General features: G+C 37.9%; 1 protein-coding gene across 6 annotated transcripts in view; it reads left to right on the top strand.

Moving 5' to 3' along the window:
* Positions 1-22,455, top strand: part of TBC1D5 (TBC1 domain family member 5) — a 457,482-nt gene that overhangs the window by 338,773 nt on the left and 96,254 nt on the right. For all 6 annotated transcript variants that reach the window (XM_059664053.1, XM_059664048.1, XM_059664051.1 and 3 more), the window contains 2 exons: positions 6,441-6,583; positions 21,265-21,371. In XM_059664053.1, the coding sequence (XP_059520036.1) occupies positions 6,441-6,583; positions 21,265-21,371 (250 nt within the window). The remainder of the gene's footprint in view (positions 1-6,440; positions 6,584-21,264; positions 21,372-22,455) is intronic.

Raw genomic sequence — 22,455 nt, 5'->3', positions numbered from 1 at the left:
AGCAAATTTGAGTTCTCTAAAGATAATAACTAATTTGAAGTTTCAGTTCCTTCTGTTTTGAAGCAGATTTTGATAGGGTTGAAGTATTCAAATCTTTCTGTAATGCATGCAGATCCCAAATATTTTTAAGAGGTGGGAATTGAAACAGTTGACTACATTTGGAAAAAAAAATTAGTAAGCAGGCTAAACATTTTCCAGTGTGTTTTTATAGAGCCTTTAGAAGAAGAAGAAATGTGAAGTTAGAAAAAAATCACTTGTTTTGGCTTTCATATATTTTTTGTGTGTGCGTGGAAATATGAAAGACTTTATTATATATTTTAACTGATTTCAGAGAGGAAGGGAGAGGAAGAGAATCATTGGTTGGCTTCCTCCTGTACGCCCCTATTGGGGATCAAGCCCGCAACTTGGGCATGTGCCCTTGACAGGAATTTAACCCGGGACCCTTCAGTCCACAGGCAGATACTCTATCCACTGAGCCAAACCAGCGAGGGATAAATATGAAAGACTTCAGAAGTCAACAGAAAAGTTTGAACAGTGTCACTCCAAGAAGTTAGAATTAAAGATGGGAATGCCACCCTAATTATAATACTTCAACATGTAGTTCTAGTTTTAAGACTGTTTTCATGGAGTTGATATAAAGGAAAACTCAGTGTAAATTAATTTTAAAAGAACTGAATACAAAGGAAGCCAAAATAAGAAAAGTATAAACTCAGTTAAGAAGATGGCAACCAGAGATGAAAACCTAGATTTGCTTTTGATTTTCTCTGGTACTAATATGGAATTTGGATTCTGTGCTTATTCTTTACCAGGTATGGGTTATTTAAAAATTAATTGTTAGCTTTTCAAAGTTAATACAGACTGGTGCAGCCACTGTGGAAAAAAGTATGGAGTTTCCTCAAAAATTAAAAATGGAGCTGCCTTATGAACCAATGATCCCACTTCTGGGAATATATTCGAAGAAACCTGAAACATTATTTTGAAAGAATATATGCACTTCTGTGTTCATTGAAGCATTATTTACAATAGCCAAGATCTGGAAACAGCCCAAGTGCCCATCAGTAGATTAGTGGATAAAAAAGCTGAGGCACATTTACACAATGGAATACTATATAGCCATAAAAATGAAATCTTACCTTTGGTAACAGCATGGATATGGATGTACTTAGGGATTATTATGCTAAGTGAAATAAGCCAGTCAGAGAAAGACAAACCTTATATGACCTAACCTATATGTGGAATATAATGAACAAAATAAGCTTATGAACAAAATAGAAACAGAGGCATGGATACATGGAACAGACTGACAGCTGTCAGAGGGGAAGGGAGAGCTAGGACTGGATGAAGGAAGGTGAAAGTATTAAGCAAAAAAGCATATATTACTTAGACACAGACATCAGTGTGAACAGTGTGGTGATACCCACAGGGAAAGCGGATTGGAGGCTGGTGGAGGTGGGCAATGTCAGGGGAAATGAGGAAGGAAAAAGACTTTGCTTGGGGAATTGCGCGCACGATGCAGATGATGTTTTGTTCAGTTGTACATTTGAAACCTGTATGGTTTTGTGAACCAATGTCACCCCAATATATTCCATTAAAAAATATGTGATCAGAAAGCAACAGAAAAATTAATGTAATTAAGCAAAAATCCAACATCGTTCTTTTGTATCCCAATATGCTTATCCAGTGTTATCATTTCATGATCACAGGTTACTTAAGGTGCCTCACACTGCTTGTTAAATTAAATTAAATACACCTTTACAACCTTATTTGTTTGTCCTAAGGTGGAAATATCTAGATTTATTAAAGGCTCATTAAAAGAAAAGAAAAAGGACATGAAGATCTAGTATATAGTTTTTTTTCTGCAGGTGTAATCCTACTACAGCCATGTTGGATTAAGGCTATGTTTATTTAAACCTCAGTCAAATTGGTCATCTTCATACATTCTTCATTTAAAAAAAAAAAGGATTTCTCTTGAAGTTTTCATGGGTCATTCACCAAGCACTAATATCACTAGGAGCCTACTGATCCCCTGGGGACAGCAGCTTAATTACACAGAAGTTTAACATTGAGAATAGTGATATAAATGCAAACATGGAATTTGTCCTGTCTTTGAGTGGTTTATAATTAGATTTAATACCTCAGTTTGTATAGATTTGAATTACTAAGTAGATCCGGTAAATTATGAATTATTGTATTTTCACAGGTGATAAGATGTATACGTTAATAAGCATTGCAGTCTGTAGGTGCAACATACATAAAGCAAGATAATAGTATCAAGCAATTAAATGGAATCTATCCTTAAAAGGAAAAAGGTTTAATGCTACCCTTAAGTGTAACTTAAACTCTTGCTAAATATTTTTAAATTCAATAAAAACATGTTAATTTTAGGAACAGCTTCCTTATAAGACCTAATTTCATAGAGTAAGTTTTCCTTTCTAAGAATAGAAAAGCTTGCTGAAATAATTTCTATTGGTAATTCATTCCATAAAGAACTGAATTTTTCCTTGGCTTTTAAGCTCAATGAAGAAAGCCCAAAATAGCACAAGGAATTTTGTGTGTGGCAAATATATGTATGAACTAAATCCAGTTGGGACAAAAATGATTAAATTACTAATAAGGTCATTGTTGGTCCCAAAACATTCCATTAGTCATATGATACTTTTCAAATATTTTGAGAATTTATCCTTAATTTTTCTAAAATTTCATATAAAATAGAAGGAACTGTATTTTGCATTAATTTAATATACTTATCTATACAACTTACAAACAAACAGTCTTGTATAAAAGAAAATGCTAGGTATCAAATAATAAATATTTTCTCTTATGTGTTTCTGGATCTTTTTGCACTCACTGAATTATTGTTATGCCACCACTAACAAGATCAATGCGTGTTTCCAATTGAACTACACCGCTGCTTCTCGGCAGCATGACAGCTGGCTTTACAGTGAATTTAAGAAGACCTTAGTAAATACATAGAGCACTTAGCAAAACGTACAGAGTTCTTTACAAAGAGCACTAGAGGCTCGGTGCACAAAATTTGTGCACTGGGTCACAGGGGGGGGGGGTCCCTCAGCCCGGCCTGCACCCTCTCACAATCCAGGACCACTGGCTCCTAACCGCTAGCCTGCCTGCCTGCCTCATCACCCCTAACTATTCTGCCTGCCTGCCTCATCGCCCCTAACCAATCTGCCTGCCTGCCTGCCTGCCTGCCTGCCTGATTGCTCCTAACTGCTCGCCTGCCTGCCTCATCATCCCTAACCGCCTCTGCCTTGGCCCCCACCACTGTGGCTTTGTCTGGAAGGTCGTCGGGAAGAACGTCCAGAAGGTCATTTGGCTGTCTGGTCTAATTAGCATATTATGCTTTTATTATAATAGATTTTGGATCTCTTTTCTCTCTCTCTCTCTCTTTCTCTCTCCCCCCCCCCCCCCCCCCCACACACACACACAGAATTTGGTCCTTACCCTGGAATTATTTAGCAGTGTGTACTTGGCAAAGTGAAACTTCAAAAATAAAGCAATGTGAAACATTTATAAAGCAGCACAGCATAGAGTACACATCAAACATAAAAGTACGGAGGACTTACATTCTGTGTAGTTTGGAAGATGTGTTTTATTTAATGTAGATTATAGGTGTTTTCAGTTCCTGACAAAGCTGCAGTAGAGATTGCTGCTTGTATGATCTGGCAGAGGGGGTGGAGGCGTCGTTTTTGAGGCTAACCTGACACAACCCCAACCAGCAGAAAGGTTGCAAGAGAAGTTGGAGCAATATCCGGACATTTTGTTATAGAAACAATAGGAATATCAATTATTTATTTAAAATAGGCTTTTTTCCCCCTTACACTGTATATGATGAAACTAGAGGTGTGGTTGTCCACAAGAAAATGGGAAGAGTTTGAGCTTTGAGAAAGGGGAGAAAAGATAGCATTGCATTCTCACCTGTGGTGTGTTTTAATTTCCTCCATTTTTTGTTTGTTTGTTTGCTAAATGATAGTATGACGTCTATGATAGTATGACGTCAACTTTTTCAAAAGTGATTTTTGTTTCAATAAGAGAAAGTAGGGAAAATAAAGAAAAATGTCCCCCTACACATAAGAAAGCTAAGCAAAAGCATTGCCTTTCAAGGAACAGCAGTGGTAGATTCTAAATGGGTTTATTCAAATAAGGAAAGCATTGAAATACCCTTCAAGAGGGAAAGGGGCAAGTTCGGGGCACGGTACTATTTTACTGGTCTGATGTTTGAATTTTATACTAACGTCTAGATTTGAACCAGAAGTAATCATTTAAATATCAGAATTTTATATTTTGAAACAGCCAAAATTGCCTGTTCATTGAACCAAGATAATTCTTTATTTATTTATATTTTTCAGCTTCATTGTATTATAAATGTTAAATAAAACTGTAAGATATTTAAAGTGTACATTGAGAAGATTCCTCCCATCTAATTAATAAAGACATCCATGACCTCATTTATTTATTTGGTTGTGTGTTTTTTGTTTTGGTTCTTTTTTGTGAGAACATTTGCTACTCTCTTAGCAAATTTCAGTTATACAATAGAGCATCATCAACTATACTCCCCATGTTTACATCAGATCCTCACCAGTGCTTTATATTGATTATTTTTTCTTCCAGTTGTCTCAGTTGAATAACTTTGAATAGCCACATTCGAAGTGTTTAGTCATTTAATAATGCAGATAGGGTTATCAGTTTGAAGATCCTTTAACCATTTGTACGCCATAAGCATCTATAGACGCAAGCGGCGGACTTTTTAAATTAAATTCAAAATATCGTGGCAGTTAACTGGTTAAACAGGTGCCCCAAATAATTCAGTACAGCTACTTTTTGCTTTGTCCATTCTCCTAGTTCCCCTGATGCTTTTTGCAAGACCAGTTAATTTGTTGTAATTAAGAAGAGCACCTATTTAGCTTAGAGATATTTGTATACTTCTTAAAACAGTAAACATTAGCATTTGTAATTTAAAAGAATTAGAAATGTGTAGAGAAATAACGTTTTTTCTCTAAACCGCATAAATACAAACACATTAGATAAAAAAGTATATTTTATTTCTCAAATTAGCAGTGGAATAAGAATCGAAAGGTAGATAAAAATTTTAAACAGCCTATAACATTTTAAAAAAGATAAATTTATTAGACATTAAATTTTTGCCTTTGAAAAATTGAATAACATAATTTAAGATGTAGTTGAAAATATAATTTAATTATTCTGTTGATTAATTTAACAGTATAAATAAAATAACTTAAATGTTTGATCATATGGTTCCTCATAAATTTATACATATGTGTGATTGTACACTGTATTGTCACAGCTATGATTCCTTCTTAAATGTAATTATTCCTGAAGAAAGTATTTGAATTTTTTTGGCCTCACTTTAACCCCACAGATGGTTATATTTGGTTTCAAGTTTTGCAAAATGGTAACATATATTAGTTGATTTTTAAACAATTTTCTCTATTCTGTGCTATTTGGTGGTACCAGAAATTTGGGATTTCTCATTCTTTGCTATATACCAGAATCACATAGAATTATAGATGAGCTTCCTAAAGAAAGGCTGTGTAAGAAAATTGTAGCCATGTTATGTAAAATTAGAAGTAAATTGATACAAACATATCAAAGCAAATTATTTTTATTATTATAAGAATTAGATATAAAGAGCTTAGGTAGCATTTATTGACAGTCTGAAGCGTAACTGTTTATGATACATAATTATATACAGACCTTGCTCAGTATTATTATTGGCTGCTTATGCATAGATATCCATTTTCCTGGCCATAGAGGTAACTGTGATTTGAAAACCATGCCTGGAAAGATAGCCTCACTGATAAGTCATATCTCTTCTAAAGTTAAAAATTAAGTATCACTTTGTTTCGTTTGAAATAACTGTCTGTGCTTGACAAAAAACATAAATATCTGCTCTTCCCCGCCACATTTTATTTTTAAATGAATATTTTTAAAATGAGTGAAATGTGACAGTGAAATTTTCTGCTTGGTTATAGTAATTTATCATCTACCCATTTGCAAAAGTCTAACAAAAAAATTAGTAGTGAGCGTGAAATTTTGGAAAAATGTAATTTTTAACTCATAACCTTACAAATGAGGTATTTATGAGACCACTATACGTTTAATTTTTTCTTTGCCTTTTTTATGTGATTTGTATTAAATAGGAAAGATTTCTACCCTTTTCAAATGTTGTATTTTTGTTTTATACATATAGGAATAAAGTTTAATGACTGTGGCCTAGTTATAAAATTACAAAATTCACTTGAAAACTTAAAACTTGGATTTTACTTCATTATATTCTTGATATATATTTGCTTAAAGTGATTAGTTAACGATTATGATTTCTTCACAGTTGTAGGAGAAAATGGTTCCTCTTTATGTTACTGTCAAACGTACTGCTTTCTGAATTTTGGTTTTGTTTTCTCTAGGCGGTGGGTGCGGCTGCTGTTTGGGCGAGAGTTCCCCCTGCAGGACCTTCTGGTGGTCTGGGATGCCTTGTTCGCTGATGGCCTCGGCCTGGGCTTAGTGGATTACATCTTCATAGCCATGTTACTCTACATCCGAGATGCTTGTAAGTATTAATGACCTTGCCCACATTCAAGTAGGTGATCCTGAATTTAAATATGTTTTCCCTTTTAAATATACTTTACCTTTTATTCTGAATTACCATACCTAGATTTTATCGTAGGCAATATATTGAAGTTTCAAAGGAGCATACTAAAATTTTTTGTGTGAGTTAACTATGTACATATTGGGAGATGTGGGTGATTTTTCCTGAGAGAATTGGAATATTCTTTCAGAACCCTTTTTCTGAAGACTTTACTCCTGCTTTAATCTCCTCACTGGTACACACATTTGTGAAATGCACATATTTAAGGCCAGTATTTTAGCTATGTTTAGAGCTCCACCTTCTGACAGGTAGGTAGTATTCAAGGATATTTATCAAGAAAGTAGAGTTTTTTTTATAGTATCAACAACTTGCCAATAAAAAATAAACATTACATTTAAAAATATTTTAACTTCTCAGTTATATTTTAGCCAAATGTGTTTCTCAATAGAGTGCCAAGTGGTAGCTATATTTCATCTCATCAGATCTACCCAAAGGTGCCTGCCCTAGTTGGAAAAACAGTGCATCCCTTTTGAATAGTCAGATGATCTTCACTTGAAGAAACTATCAGAGCTTGTTTTAAATTTCAAAATACCTCAAATTATTTTCCTTCTCAGAAAAATAATCACAGTTCACTAAATAAGATTTGTAAGCCAAAATATAATTAGGAAAGATCGCACAAAGTGATGATTAAGTAGTAAATAAAAAACTGTCATAAGAGTAGGACTCTGTCAGAAGAATATAAACTGTTTCGAGCCATTCATAATCTTGACTGTTAAATTGCTATGTGGTTCTCTTTTATTTATTCATTGAATACCATTTGTGCCAGATGCTCTTGTTACGCCTCTGGTAACACTAATAATATTCTTTAAAATTTTAGATTATACTTTTTTAATTCCACCAAAATTACTTGAGTGAATAAATGACATGAGAACCACATTTTTATCCAGAAATTGTGGGGGAGTTTTTTTGTGTGTGTGTGTGCCTTGAAGGTCAAACACTTTGGGTTTTGACAGACAAAGTGAAAAGCTCCTTTTTTTTCTGAGTCAGAGCTAATCATATAAGAACATGGAAATCATAAAGGAAACATCTGGAAAGTAGAGAAAGATGTTTGGTAGATTTGATGGATACTAAGTTTTTGGATATTCAATACTGTCTCCCATTTTAAAGTTGTTTGCCTTTTTTTAATGTAAGTACTTAAAAAAACAAAGGAATGAGAAACTTCTTTTATTTAAACATAGGTTTATAGTTGTTCATATGGAAAATAATATAATAATAAATAAATATTAATACAAGAATAAACTCTGTATTTCACGAACTCTAAACCTACTTTGCCCCACCCTGTATTTTCACAAATTTTTTATAGTAAAGAACTATTAAAATGTTTACTGGTTTTCTATGATCTTAATTATTTGCTCTTTTCTTAAATTTGACATATCACAACTATATTTTTAATTTAATTATCCTGTCTACTATGCTAAGATCTACATTTTAAAATTAATTTCATGAAACAGGCAAATTTTTGGCAGCTGAAGCTCTTCTACATTTTTTAATCCCTCCACTGATGATGTTATAAAACATATGGGCACATGTGGAAAAATACAGGGGTAATGAAGTTGTTTATTCATTTCAGTGTTTAGTTCAACTTCTTTTTATTTGCTTGGTTAAATCCATAGCAGTGCATGATATCTTCTAAAATAGAGTGACTATTATGTATTTAAGGAGCACTGCCTCTGTCCTCAAAAAGCTTCCCAGTTCATAGGAAAGACTGATATAATCAATTTCAGACTAACATACCCAGTGCTGTGGTTGAAGTCAGGAGTCCTATGGAAGACTGGCTATAGAACAGGAATAAAAAACAGGTGCTAATCCTGGAAGGAAGCACTAGGCAGGTTTTAGAACTAGCCCACTTTACAGATGGAGAAGATGGAAAGTGGAGGAAGTCCATCCTATATAATAAAAGCCTAATAAGCTAAGTGTCCGGTCGATTGGTCGGCCATTCAATCAATCAAAGCATATTATGCTAATGATATGCTAAGGCCACTCAACTGCTCACTATGACCTGCACTGACCACCAGGGGGCAGATGCTCCAACCAGTAGGTTAGCTTGCTGCTGGGGTCTGGCCTATTGGGGCTGAGCGAGATGGGCCAGGCATACCCTGGAGCCTTCCCATGGTGCCTCCCTGCTGACCAACCTCCTGCATCCCTCCCCAGCCCTGATTGTGCACTGGTGGGGTCCCTCGTCCTGGTCTGTGCCCTCTCACAATCCAGGACCCCTTGGGGGATGTCAGAGAGCCTGTTTCAGCCCGATCCCGCAGGGCAGGCCAAGGGACCCCATTGTTGCACAAATTCGTGCACCAGGTCTCTAGTGTCTGATAAAAGAAGAAACAGGTTGTCCACAATGAATGAGGCAGAGTAGTGTAGGGTTTGAGAGGAATGACTGGGAAGTGTAGGAGAGATGGCTGATCAAGAACTAGGACAAGCCTGGTCTAGCTGTCAAAGACCCTACAGACAAAAACAGTGGGCAGTAGCACCAGGACTCAGGTTACGTTTCTTCTCAGCTATGCTCAGCACTCCAGGCAAGATTCAAAAGAGGGATATCATAATTCAGGCTTCCAGTTAAGGCCACATCCAAATGAATTAGGTAGATCTGAAGGGAGGAAGGAGAGTGGAGGGTGCTGATTGCATTTTAAGAGAGTGATTTAGGCTGTTTAGGGATGGAAACATGGCCAGGAAAAGACTGTGGGGAAATCAAGAGTATCAAGGGATTAGAGGTCGGGTATGAGAGCTAAAATCAGAGGTCATGGTCAAACAAGAGGATATGGAGCAGTTCTGGGTATGAGCAGAATGGTTGAAGTTACTAAAGGAGAAAGTATCACTGAGGAGATCAAGAGATTGTGAGGGGACTGGGATTCCTGTTTGGTCCTCAATGGACAATACATTCACCTGATAGGAAAAGATGTAGAAAGAAGCATAGTGAGTGAAGCAACAAAAGTCTCACATAAATGCAGAAGAATGACCAAGAAAACAGCTTTTATTCAATCAATCATTTACTCAAAGAATTAACCATTCATTCAGCCAGTGTTTCTGGAGTGCCTACTACCTGTCGGCCATCATAGCGCATAGCTAACAATTATGTAGAGGCTTGATGGAGGTAGACATGTGTGGCATGAACTTCAGAGGAAAGGTGTTTTTATGGAAAGATAGGAAGCAATGGTTTAGAAATAGAATCAGGGAGCGAGGTGGTGGCCCCACCCCCACCATTGGAGGTTGCCAGGGCAGCAATGACTCAAGGAAGGAAGGTTAGTCTGGGAGGGAAAGGCATTGTTCTTTAGAGAAAAAGATTGAGAGGGTGGGGAGTAGCAGGAAGCAGACACAGAACAGGATTGAGTAGAACACATGGGAGCGCAGTGCTAATTAAGTGAGCTTACATTTTAAGCCAGGACCAAGAACAAGAGGAAGGTGGACAACTTGCCAGTCTCAACATTTCACCTGGAACATTGGTGTTAAGTTTTTATTCCATCTTGCTTGATTCTGACTCATGAAGCCCTGCTGGGGCATCCAGGGTGGTGGTGACCTTGGGCTCTGCAGATGTTCTTTTGCAGCTGTAGGTGATATGTTTGTAGCTCAAAGAATGATGCACTTCGTAAAACTAAAAGAGTCTTCCTTCAATGTTCGCATTCCTTACTTCGGATCCATACCTCCTAGGAGTTCAATAGAGGGCTTCAAAGTGCCTGTGATCTTCCTGATACTGTGCAATATATTGTGTAGGTGTGCATTTCCCTGGGCCAAGGATATACAATTAATAATCTTCTCAAAGGAATATGTAACCTAAAAAAATGGTTAAGATTTACTATGTTCCCAAATCTTTATTTTATAAGGAGAGATAATTAGGCCTTTTATGGGTTTAATTATATCTCCCAAGGTATATGCTGAAGTTCTAATCTAACCCCTAGTGCCTCAGGATATCACCTTATTTGGAAATAGGTGGTTGCAGATGTAATTAGTTAAAATGAATCACTGGAGTAGGATGGACTTCTACTTCACTATGACTGGTGTCCTTATAAGAAGAAAAGAATGTGGACATATATGCACAGAGAAAGGATGATGTGAAGACACATAGGGAGAACAATGCCATATGAAAACAGAGGCAGAGATTGGAGTCATGCATCTGCAAGCCAAGAAATGACAAGGAATCTACCTGTCACCGAAAGCTGTTAGTCCTGTAAAGGTTTATTAATAGCCATACTCTCATCATACTTTTTTTATTGGTTTATTTCATGCTATAAATTACACATGTGATTCCCTGCTTCCCCTGGCCCTACCTACCTAAGTATTGCTCCTATTTTCAGGACTAAGGCAAGGTAGCTTTTTCCCAAACCATCCCCAATTAATCTAGCTTTCATCGATCTCTCATTTTGCAGTCCTATAAGATTTTAATCAATACCATTCAAGGTAACATTTCATTAACTCCATCTTTTTCTTGTTCCTTATTGTGCATATTAGTCCCATCTTCTCAACTAGATTGCAAGTCCTTTGGATCAGAACCCCCTGTTATAATTCTTCCCTGTCCCTCAGAGCCTCTGAAGTTCTTCATGTATTTGGGGCAATCTCAGACAGACGAGTACTCTAGACACCTGGGGGTGGGGGTCATGGATTCGGGTATAGTGATTATTGAGGGAACAGATGCCCAAACACTCTTAGAATACCAACTCAACTAAATAGTGATTGTTTAATACACTTCAGCATGGCTTTGTTAAAGAAAGCATTGTCTGCTTTTTAAAGTAAGCATAAATTTTTTCACATATTTTTATTGATTTAAATTTTTTGTTTTTGATTAGTATCAAAGGAAAACATTTTCTCTAATTTACAATGTAACATACCTTTTATTTGTCTTGTATGAATTGTATTAGCAGCCTAAACACTGTATTCAAATTCATTTCATTGTAGAATTTTCTAACCAGAAAGTATCTCTCAAATAAATGTTTGTTGTCTTGTTTAATTTACCACCTCCCTGAACACTTTGGAAATGAAAAAGTTTCCTTCTTTGCACTTGTACCATTGTTTTTTTCAGCCAGCATAATCATGTTACAAAACTTTAGATTTCCTCATTTTCCTATAGGGGAGTCTTCAGTCATTTTTTGGCCTGGTCTGGTGTGACAGTGTGTCCTCTTAGTGGTTTAAAACATTGTTCCTTTTTATTTCATTTTAAATCTCCATTTACTCTTCAGCCACTATCTGTCTTTCTGCCAGTGCTTCCATCTGCCCTACCCCAGAATTTCTATGTCTCTGTTTTCTCATTAAGAGCATGTTCAACATTATACTGATGTCAAAATGCAGTTTATTTCAACTACAGATTTCATTTACTTGTCTTTTCTGGAAAAGGTTTACCCAAATTCAGGGACTAGAAACAAAGACTTAATCTCATGGTCATGAGTTACAGAGTGTTTATCAAAGCACAATCAGATTTTTGAAGGAATGTTTTAGCACTTCCCAACTGCCAGCTCTCCTCCCTCTTGGACATTAAATATTGCCACTCGACTTTAAGACCATCTCAGGTATGAATATTAATGTACCCTTTGAGTTTCAAATAACATATCACTTTATACTTTAGTTTAAAAGTCTTTGAAAATTTCACTGAGGTAGGCTGATAAAGCTCATTGTCTTATTTTTTTATGTTTAGATTTTTAAAAATAGACTTTATTTTTAGAGAATTTTTAGATTCACAGAGAAAAATACAGAGTTCCCTTACACTCCTTGGACCCCACGTACACACAGCCAACCCCAGCAACATGCCTCACCACAGTATTACATTTGTTACAGTAAGTGAACTACCTTGATATATCATAATCACCTAAGGGCCATAGTTTACCTCATGGCTCACCCCTGATGGTTGTACATTCTGTGAGTTTGGATAAATGTGTGATGACATGCACCCACCATGTTAGTGTCATACCGAGTAGTTTCTCTGTCCTTAAAAATCCTCTGTGCTCTGGCTGTTCATCCATTCCTCCCTCCCTCTAGCCCAATTACAGAACTTTTCATTGTCTCCATAGTTTTACTTTTTCCAGAATTTCATATAGTTGAACTCATACCATATGTAGCCTTTCAGGTTAAATTCTTTCACTTAGTAAGATGCATTTATCTCCATGTCTTTTCAAGGTTTCATAGCTGGTTTCTTTTTAGTGTTGAATAATATTCCATTGTCTGGATATATCAGAGTTTATTTATCCACTTAGTTTCTAAAGGCCATCTTGGTTGCTTCCAAGTTTTGGCAGCTATGAATAAGGCTGCTGTAAATATCAGTGTGCAATTTTTTGTGTGGCTACAAGCTTTCATTACAATTGGGTAAATACCAAGGAGCACAATTGCTTGATTATATGGTAAATGCCAGGAGCTCAGCTTGGCTGGGCGGGAGAGAGCTGAGCTGTTAGGTGTCAGAGTAGCTAATTAAAGCAACAAGTCAAAAGTGAAAGGTTAAGCCTCTAATCACTTACCAGTGGTACAAGCAAGGGTCAAACTCTGGAGAAAATGTAAATTCCCTCTGTTCCATTTCACCCATGAAACGGCACACTGGTCAAAGATCAAGTGGATCAGCACAGATGCGAGGTCGTCTCACTGTTTAGGAAGCACTGAACAAAAGACTTTGGCAGTTTTATGAACCTTGAGGTGGTGGGGGTATCAGAGCAGGGTGCTAGGAGTGAAAAAATACTGGTACTAAGTCAAATGAGGAAAGGTATCTTCAGAATTCCCGTCTCCTACCCCTGTGAGAGGTATTGGCTAAAGGTGCTTGTGACGATCTCTACCAAAGCCTCAGATAAAGAAGTCTAGGGATGAAAGCACTAGGTCTAGGAATAGAAACCTGTGAAAGATCATCATGACCAGCTACGTTGTCCTTAGACCTTGACTGCAGCTCCTTTGAGAGACCACAGTGTGCTGGCTGTGCACCATCTGGTGTGGGGAGGACAGTTTTCCCCTGTGAGGCCTGTCAGGTGAAGCCTTTTGTATTAGAGCTTTCCAGAGAAAATGAATCATGTATATGAGAAGATTTGTTATATGAATTGGCTTACATAATTATGGAGGCCTAGAAGTCCCACAATAGGCCATCTGCAAGCAGGAGATCCAGGAATGCCAATAGTGTAATTCAATCCAAGTCTGAAGGCCTAAGAACCAGGGGGGCAATGGTCTAAGTCCCAGAGTTCAAAGGCCCAAGAACCCAGAGCTACAAAATTAATGTGCCACTGTAATCTTACCCAGGAATGCTCAAGATGCCATGTCCATCTGTTGCTTCCAAAAGAGAATGTGAACAGTCTTGCACGTTGACTGGAGCTATTCTCTTTGATGATTAGAGAAAAGGAGATGGTAATCTTGGGCTTTCTGACTATTTACTTCTGCAAGTTTATCCACCCAATTGCCTCCTACCTACACTCTTCCCCTTTAATTCACCTGCCTAGGTGCTGAGTAGAAACATTATAAAAGAAGTGATTGAGGATATCAGATATGAGATGCATTTGTTAACAGTGAATTGCACCAGATGTTAGACCTTGATCCTTGAGTTTTGGCTACAAAAGAATTCAGAGCCTAGGCCCAGATACAAGCAGAAGTTTATTTAGAAAGTCACAGAGGTACAAGACAGGAGTTGTGAAAGAAGAGAGCCAGCTGGGCTGTGTGGGCTTAGGAAACAAATTACAAAGGCAAAGACATGGCCCTTGGAGCTCAGGGGAAAGAAAGCAAAGGTACCTTGAGGGAAGAGGAAGTGGGGAAAGGCGTGGGCGTGCGAGAGAGAGAGAGAGAGAGAGAGAGAGAGAGAGAGAGAGAGAGCACTCTGGGGAAAGGCGTGGGCGTGCTCGAGAGAGAGAGAGAGAGAGAGAGAGAGAGAGAGAGAGAGAGAGCACTCTGGGGAAAGGCGTGGGCGTGCTCGAGAGAGAGAGAGAGAGAGAGAGAGAGAGAGAGAGAGAGCGCACTCTGGGGAAAGGAGGCGGGAAGAGGCAAGGGCATGCGAGGGGTGGGGGTGGTCCTTCATTTTAAGGACTTTTATCTGGAGTCTCTGGAGAATCCCAGTAGAATATTTATCAGCTTTCCAGGTGTGTCCTTGCAGGGTCATGGTATCTACTATTTTGTCAGAGAATCATTAGTTGTCACAGTGGGTCCTGATATCAGCCATGACATCACCTCACCTGGTCTCACTGCTTTCCCGGGCCTGGAGCTGAAACGCAACTGAGACCTAGAAGTTAGTTTGATCTGAACTCCGTCTCTGGAATCAACAGACCCGAATATTTGATGCAAGTCAGAACCTCATTGTCCTGAGGACTTAATGCTTAAGGGAGTGGTTGTGCAAGGGCTTGTATGAAGGACCCTTTGTTCCTCCTCTAAGGGTGTCTACCACATGACTAGCAACATACCTAGGGAGGACAGGTCAGGGAAGGGTCTGAACCGCGTGACCAGAGATATGCTAGAAGAGGAAAGGTCACCATGGGGGTAAGGTCCTACCTTACAATTGTCCATTGCTCAGCATGCGGGGCTTTTCGCCCCGGTGACTTTCTGTACCTGGCTTATCATCCCCACTCTGCTCATGTCTGTCTAACTGCCGACTATGTTACATTTACCTCCATAGCTCCTAAAATCCCATTAAAATAGCATTGACCCACAAGACACAGAGACTTTGGAAGGAGATTACAGCAATTTTGGAAGCAGGAAAAGATGGGTCAGTGATAACTGATTTAGCAGATCCATGATAACTAAATACAAAAGTGATAATGTCAAAGCAAAGAAATAACCCATAACATTCCGAAAAGTTTAGAAATTTGCAGTGCTAAGAACCTCTGGAAATTGGAAATTGGTAGGAGGAGGGAAAGAGTGAAGACTAAAACAAAAACAAACAAGAACTGGTTGAACATCTATTTAAGAAGCTTTTGTACTCAGATCTATAGCCTTTACCTCCAGGATGTATGCTCTGGACATGTTAAAACAGGTTCTCTGGACGAGGGGCTCCGGCAATTTCAGTGACTATTGAGCCCTTTGGTCTTCTTTACCATCTCACATAGCAGAACACCGAACGGAGGCCAGACTGTCTTCCTCCAGGAGGAAGTTTGGGAAACTCCTCTCTGGGGAGATCTAATCAGTCTAAAGCAGTGGTTGGCAGTGGTGCGGCTCGCGTCACATGCGCTCTTTGGCCCCTTGAGTGTGGCTCTTCCACAAAATACCGACTTCTGCACATGGGCCACAAAGTTTCAATCGCACTGTACATGCGCGCCCACAAGTTGGTATTTTGTGGAAGAGCCACACTCAAGGGGCCAAAGAGCCGCATGTGGCTCGCGAGCCTCAGTTTGCCAACCACTGGTCTAAGGGAAAAGACTTAAAAATCCAGGCTCATGAATTGCCCAAGAAATGACCTACGATAAACCCATCCCTCTATGCACATGTAGCTACCTTCCAGTTACCTTGGCACTGCCTCATTCTTAAACATGAGCAGGTAGCCAAAAAACACCAACCATTTGAGGAAAACATCAAAGTGAAAGCAGATATCTAAACAAGTAACCAGGCTAAAAGTAACCTGGAGGACACACAGACTATGCAGGGAGGAGAAAACTTCTCAGAGAGCTAGGAAAATACTTAAAGGGAAAATGTAATTGAAAATTGAAATATGATGAAAATCAGATGGCTGGAATATAAAATTGAAAAAGTGTCCCAGAAACTAGCGCATAAAACAGAGTTAGAAAATAAGAAAGCAAATTAGAGGACCAGGCCACGAGATTCCATCTAAATGAGATTTCTTTAAAAGAGAAAGAGAAGAAACAACAAACACAAAATAAACAGAAGGGAGAAAATCATCAAAGAAACAATTAGAAATTTCTAGTTAAACAGAAAAATATGAATTTCTAAAATGAAAGGGTCTATTATGAAAATAGGTACATTATCATGGATTTACAGACAATTAGTGGAGAGGAGAAGAAAAAACAAGTCACATAAAGGATTAGGAATTAGAAAGGTTGGGGGCTTTGCAACTGGAAACCCGAAAGCTCTGCAGCAGTCAGTACTCCCAGTTTGAAGGAAACGTTATTTCCAACCCGGAATTCTGTACCTAGTCAAACTGTTAGTTGCCGATGGAAAATCTTCCAAACAGAGAAGCTTTCAATAAATTCATGTTTTGTGCATAAAACATTTGAAGGATGTTGCTCCACCAGGTGAGAGAATCAAGCAGGAAAGAACAAGCAGGTTACTCTAGGAACTAAGGATTACAACACTGGCAAGAGGTGAAGGACATCCCACCGTGAGGGATCGAGCCAGAGGCCTCAAGAGAAACTTCTTGAAATTGATGAAATACCTAAGATTTTGGAAAGTACTGAAGAGATTCATATGCCCAGGAGAGCATTTCAGGTTAATTTAATGTAAAAGGCATATACAAGGCAAATGAAAAACAAACTGTTATAAACTCCAGGAAAGGACAGAGGCTGTGCAAGAAAGGAAAGGTAGTTGTGATGCACGGTGCTAACATTTGCCTAGTTATAAAAGTGAAAACTCTAATAAAAGTTGATCTCAATGACATTATGATATAGCTTAATGGGGGGGAGAGACAAAGAATGCCCGCGGGGTGTGGAGGTCAGTGCAAGGGTGGGCTTCAGTGCTAAGGACACACTCTGTTAAAGCTTTGTCTTCTTCGATGGGGCATCAGTTGATAACATTTAAAATAAGAGCTAGTAATACTAGCATCTTCTTTTTTCACAATATGGAAGGTATGTTTTTTTAATCAGCTAAAAGAAAGCCCGTGCTTCTGGGAGTGGGAAATGTGGTAGGAGACAGCAATGGCTGTTTTTATAACCAGACTTAGAGAATAGTTTGACTCCTTAAACAAAGTACATGTATAACTTTCGTAAAAATAAAAGCTATCTTTCAAACTTTCGCAAAGTAATAAAAGTTGCTCTACCCTTTAATTAGCTTTATATAAATTTGTTAATATTTTTACTAAGTTCTTCTCGTCTGCTGTTGCTTTTCTGTTTCTTTGTCATAAGCACACACTCCCCAAACTTAATTTTATACGAAGACCTATCGATTTTTCCAGCATTTTTGCCCATTACACCCCTCCTCCCATTCTTACTTCAGGTGTGCTCTTTTAGCCTGCCTGCTGCCTCTTGTCCCTCTTTTGCTCCCTCTCACTGATCACCCTGTGCCAATGTCAATCTTTCTGAAAGATCTGATCACATTACATATAGTCTAGTCTTTCAGTGACTGCTAACAAATGTGGAGTAAAATTTACACTCCGAATCTCCTTTTTATAAGCAAGACCTCCACCTGTTTTTCTCCCTCCATGTCTCCATTTCTTCTTAGCACCCCTGCCTTAGGGGCCGCTTGGGGTCCTTTCTCCAGTGCTTGCACCCTGGCCACCAGTAATTCTGCTCTTGATACTTGCTTACTTACTGCCTTTCAGTTGGCAAAACTGTATGTTTAAAGGTGTAAATCATTAAGTGAAGTTGTTCACTAGACAAAGAATGGCTGCTCTGAATTGTACTCCTTCCAAAAAAGTAATTTAAAAGTTTCATATTAGTGTGCCCAAAAGCTCATAGAGAAATGAGGACCATCAAGGACAGAATCTTATGAGGGTCTTAACACTGGGTGAAAATCACTCTATTTGGAGAAGGATATGACCCTGCTTTATACTTGGCTTTCTCCCAGAGTGTAAGGAATAAAAGTTTTGTTTTTACTTATGATTTACTTCCCACCCCCACTTGGTCGTCTGGTTCATTTGAAGTCCATTTTGTATGTTGCCATTTTGTAACTGGGAAAGTTAGTATAGTAAAAGTTTTTAAAAAGTTGGAGACACTGCATGTACTAATTATGTATTTTTTCCTCCAGGTAGTAAGCCCTCAACAAATATTTTTTCAGAGCACATTGCATTTATTTAATGTCTTCTTCATGCCTGGTTGGTTACCTTGCAAGACTCACACACTCATTAGCTTTATTTTCAGTGGAGATGCACAATAAATTGTTAAAACTTTAATTTAAGGTTTTGTTGTTGGCTCTTAATTTTTGTTTTATATTTAAACCATGATTATTCGTTTTATGTGCTATTTTATACCTAAATATGAGACTTTGCGCCTGTTTCTAAATATTTACTATACCTGACCTTATACACCAAGGGGTGTGCAATTTGGGCAAATGACATAACCTTTCCAAGTATCACTTTTCTCATCTGTAAAACAAGGATAATATTTGTACCCTTATAATAAGATTATCATAGAAACTAAATGAGATAATGCAGATAAAGTTCTTGGCAATGGGCCTGGTCTCAGAAAGCCTTCAATAATTCATTGTCATCTTGTGATGGTAGTAGTAATAAATTCTTATTGTTGCACATCTGCCCTCCTGTAGTTTACATTTCTGCAGGGCAAGGATGTGCTTTGCTCATCTCTGCATCCCCCTCCTAACATAGGGCCTGCCATGGATTAGGTACTCAACAAATAATCATTGAATTGAATGAGGTAGGCATATAGTTTTGTTTTGTTTTGTTTTAAATATATTTTATTGATTTTTTACAGAGAGGAAGGGAGAGGGATAGAGAGTTAGAAACATCGATGAGAGAGAAATGTTGATCAGCTGCCTCCTGCACACCTCCTACTGGGGATGTGCCCGCAACCAAGGTACATGCCCTTGACCGGAATCGAACCTGGGACCTTTCAGTCCGCAGGCTGACGCTCTATCCACTGAGCCAAACCAGTTAGGGCAGGCATATAGTTTTTTTAAATGAGAAAGTTGTTTTCCAGATGGCTAAACTTAAGCTCAGAGAAGTTACCTTTAACAGGTTTTAAGCACCTGCTATAAATCAGTCACATAGATTATGTCATTTAATCTTCAGGAAACTTTAATGAAAGTTTCAAATGGTGTCCTGGGATTCAAACCCACATCTTTGAATCCCAAGGCCATAACCATTTCCAAAAGATACAAGAATACTTCCTGGGTCAGTTACTAATATATAATCATTATAACTTTTGGGAGAATAACTTTATGAGTTATAAAATGAATTGATTATCTAAGTTTTATTTATTTGTTAGCTCTCCAAGAAGACTGTACATGAAAACATTATACTGTTCTTAGTATCCAAGCTTTTTGAATTCTAGAGAAAAAAGGACAATAGGTAACTGAATGTGAATATGACAAAATGAACAAATAAGAAAAGGAGAGTCTGAACAGATATAGAAAGGGTAGGATAAGTGAGTGCTTTACAAATGAAAGCAGATGTATGAAATTACAAGCTGTCAGATCAGCAACGGAAATGAAGATGATAAAGTGGTTCCTTACATAGATTATAATTATTCATTTTGCCCAGTCCTGTCTCCTTTCCCCACAGTGTTCATGGGCAGAGGGAGGGATGGGAAGCTATAGCACGAAATGCTGTTTCCAACAGAAGGGGGCGAGGGGGATCTAAGAATCAATGGTATTTCTGATCACAAACATTTATTTTGTCATCTGTGTTGTTTCTGTTGAATCACAGTTTTCCTATGGAATCTTTTTCAGCTAACTACTCTGATTAATAAAAGGGGTTTAGTTGCCACAGGAAGTTGTAACTAAAGTTTCTTCACAGTGGTGTGGAGGATGTCCATGTGGCTCACAAAACAAGCATCCTTACTGGGCCCGACTGTGACAGTGTGGCTGATGGATGGCCAAGAAATGAAGTAGTTTACATAGACCTGCCTGAAAGATGTGTTTAATAACTGTGCCCATAATTAGGTTGATTTGAAAAAAAAATTAAATGACAATCTAAGTCACACAGTTAGGCTTATCTATGAAGATTTTGATACTTTTCCTCCAAGAAATACTGCTTAGATATTTTCCCTAAATTTCTTGTTACCTTTAGAAAAACAATTGGAAGAAAATACATTTAAAAAATTTTTTTATATCAAGTGAATCTAAAAATCAAGTGAATAAAAAATCTGATGAACAGAATAAACTGGTGAATATAATAGAATCAGGGGCATAGAAAGGGAGTGGACTGACAATTCTCAGGGGGGAAGGAGTGTGGGGTTGTGACAATTCTCAGGGGGAAAGGAGTGTGGGGGCTATGGATGAGGACAGTGGGGCGGGTAAGGGCAGAGGGTGGAGTGGGAACTGGGTGGAGGGGAGCTATGGGGGGAAAAAGAGGAACAACTGTAATAATCTGAACAATAAAGATTTAAAAACAAACAAACAATAATTTTCTAATATGTGTATATATAAAAAGGAATATATGTAACATGTAAGTTATGAAGCAAAAATGAGGATAAGTATTATTTTATGAAAATTTTAAACTGGTTCTTTCTCATTCATGATATTTTTGTAATTTCTAAGCAGCAAAACTGGAGACATTTAAACACAGCCATGTAATGGCAGTAAATATGCATGCTTCCAGAGATTACTTATATTGTAAACACACATATCTGTGTCTGAGGGTTTTCCTTCCAGCACCCCCCGAGGCTACGTGCTAGTTCATTAGATTGCAGTTAACAGTTCAGCGCGTTGCCTCAGAGGCCATTGGGTGAAGGTCCCTTCTCCCCATTTCCGTTTGTCAAAGCAGTTATTCGTTTACTTTCTTTGACTTGTTGTTGTATTTTTACTCAATAATGCAAACATCTGAAGAAATATTGCTTCTGAATTATTTTTTCCTTCTTATTTAGTGATCTCTAGTAACTACCAGACCTGTCTCGGCCTTCTGATGCATTACCCAGTGATTGGGGATGTACACTCACTGATCCTTAAGGCTCTGTTCCTTCGAGATCCAAAGGTAAGCTTCCCAAGTAGGATATACCCATTTTCCAGAAAAATTGGAGTCTCTGTATGATGCCAAGAATTCCTCATGGGGAATTTGTCTAATGGCAGATGAATTGTCTGATGAAAGAATTTGCCCAGAGTTATAGGCCAAAACTCATATACCTCATTGCCTAGCAACTGAGCAGCAAATTAAATGGAGCACACATCTCTTGTCCCTTAAAAGGTTGTCCTGTCCTCCTGCCCTCCTCAGAATGCAAGAAAGTAGATGAGCCTGCTTCTCTTTATCACCACCTTCATTACCATTGGAACCCCTCAGAGGGCCAGCCTATCCAAATAAACCCTCAGGGGCCATGTGAAGACCAGGACACCAGAGCTGTGAAAAAGGACCAGTTCTATAGCAACTTATGAAATTATGAAATACTAAATTATTTCATATTATAAATACGTATTTCTTATTTGGGGGGTGAAGAGTAGCCTAATAAAATAAAGACTTCAACAGACTATAATGCTGATTTCTCTAGTTGAACTTTAAAGCAAGTCACCAAAATTGTCTTTACACTTTGGAGAAAAAGTGTGCTCTTTTACAACTAATGTTATATTTCTTGAAAATAAGAACATTTAATGATCTAAAAAAATCTGTGAATTTTTGATGCATTTGAGCCAAACAAAAATATTGGACGAAATGTAAGAGAGAAAGCTTCAAACACGAATAGGAGAATGCCAGACATTGGGTGGTATTCCCAGCCTTTGGCTCTTTGGCAGAATCACCAACAGTCTTGTTGGCAGCTGTCGAGCTGTCTTTGAGTCAGTCTGTTTGTGGATCCATTGCCAGAGCTCTGTCTGATCAACTTGGGCCTCCATGTTCAACATGTTCAACATACATTTTGATTCAAAGGGATTTCTGCCCTTTCTTTGGTCGTAGACTTCAACATTTGAGTATATTCTCTATTTATTAATTGATTAAAATAATTCATTTCCTTGTGCCTATATCCATTTTCTGCAGAAATACATAATTTTATCATTTCCCTTATACAAAATTTCATTAAGTATCAGAAATATAATCCATTGCTTCTCTGATACATAAGATAGCAATTTTT

The sequence above is a fragment of the Myotis daubentonii genome, chromosome 14 (genome assembly GCF_963259705.1).
Source record: "Myotis daubentonii chromosome 14, mMyoDau2.1, whole genome shotgun sequence".
NCBI lineage: Eukaryota > Metazoa > Chordata > Mammalia > Chiroptera > Vespertilionidae > Myotis > Myotis daubentonii.
Note: the sequence above shows the minus strand (reverse complement) of the source record. Positions and strands in the feature narration are given on the sequence as shown.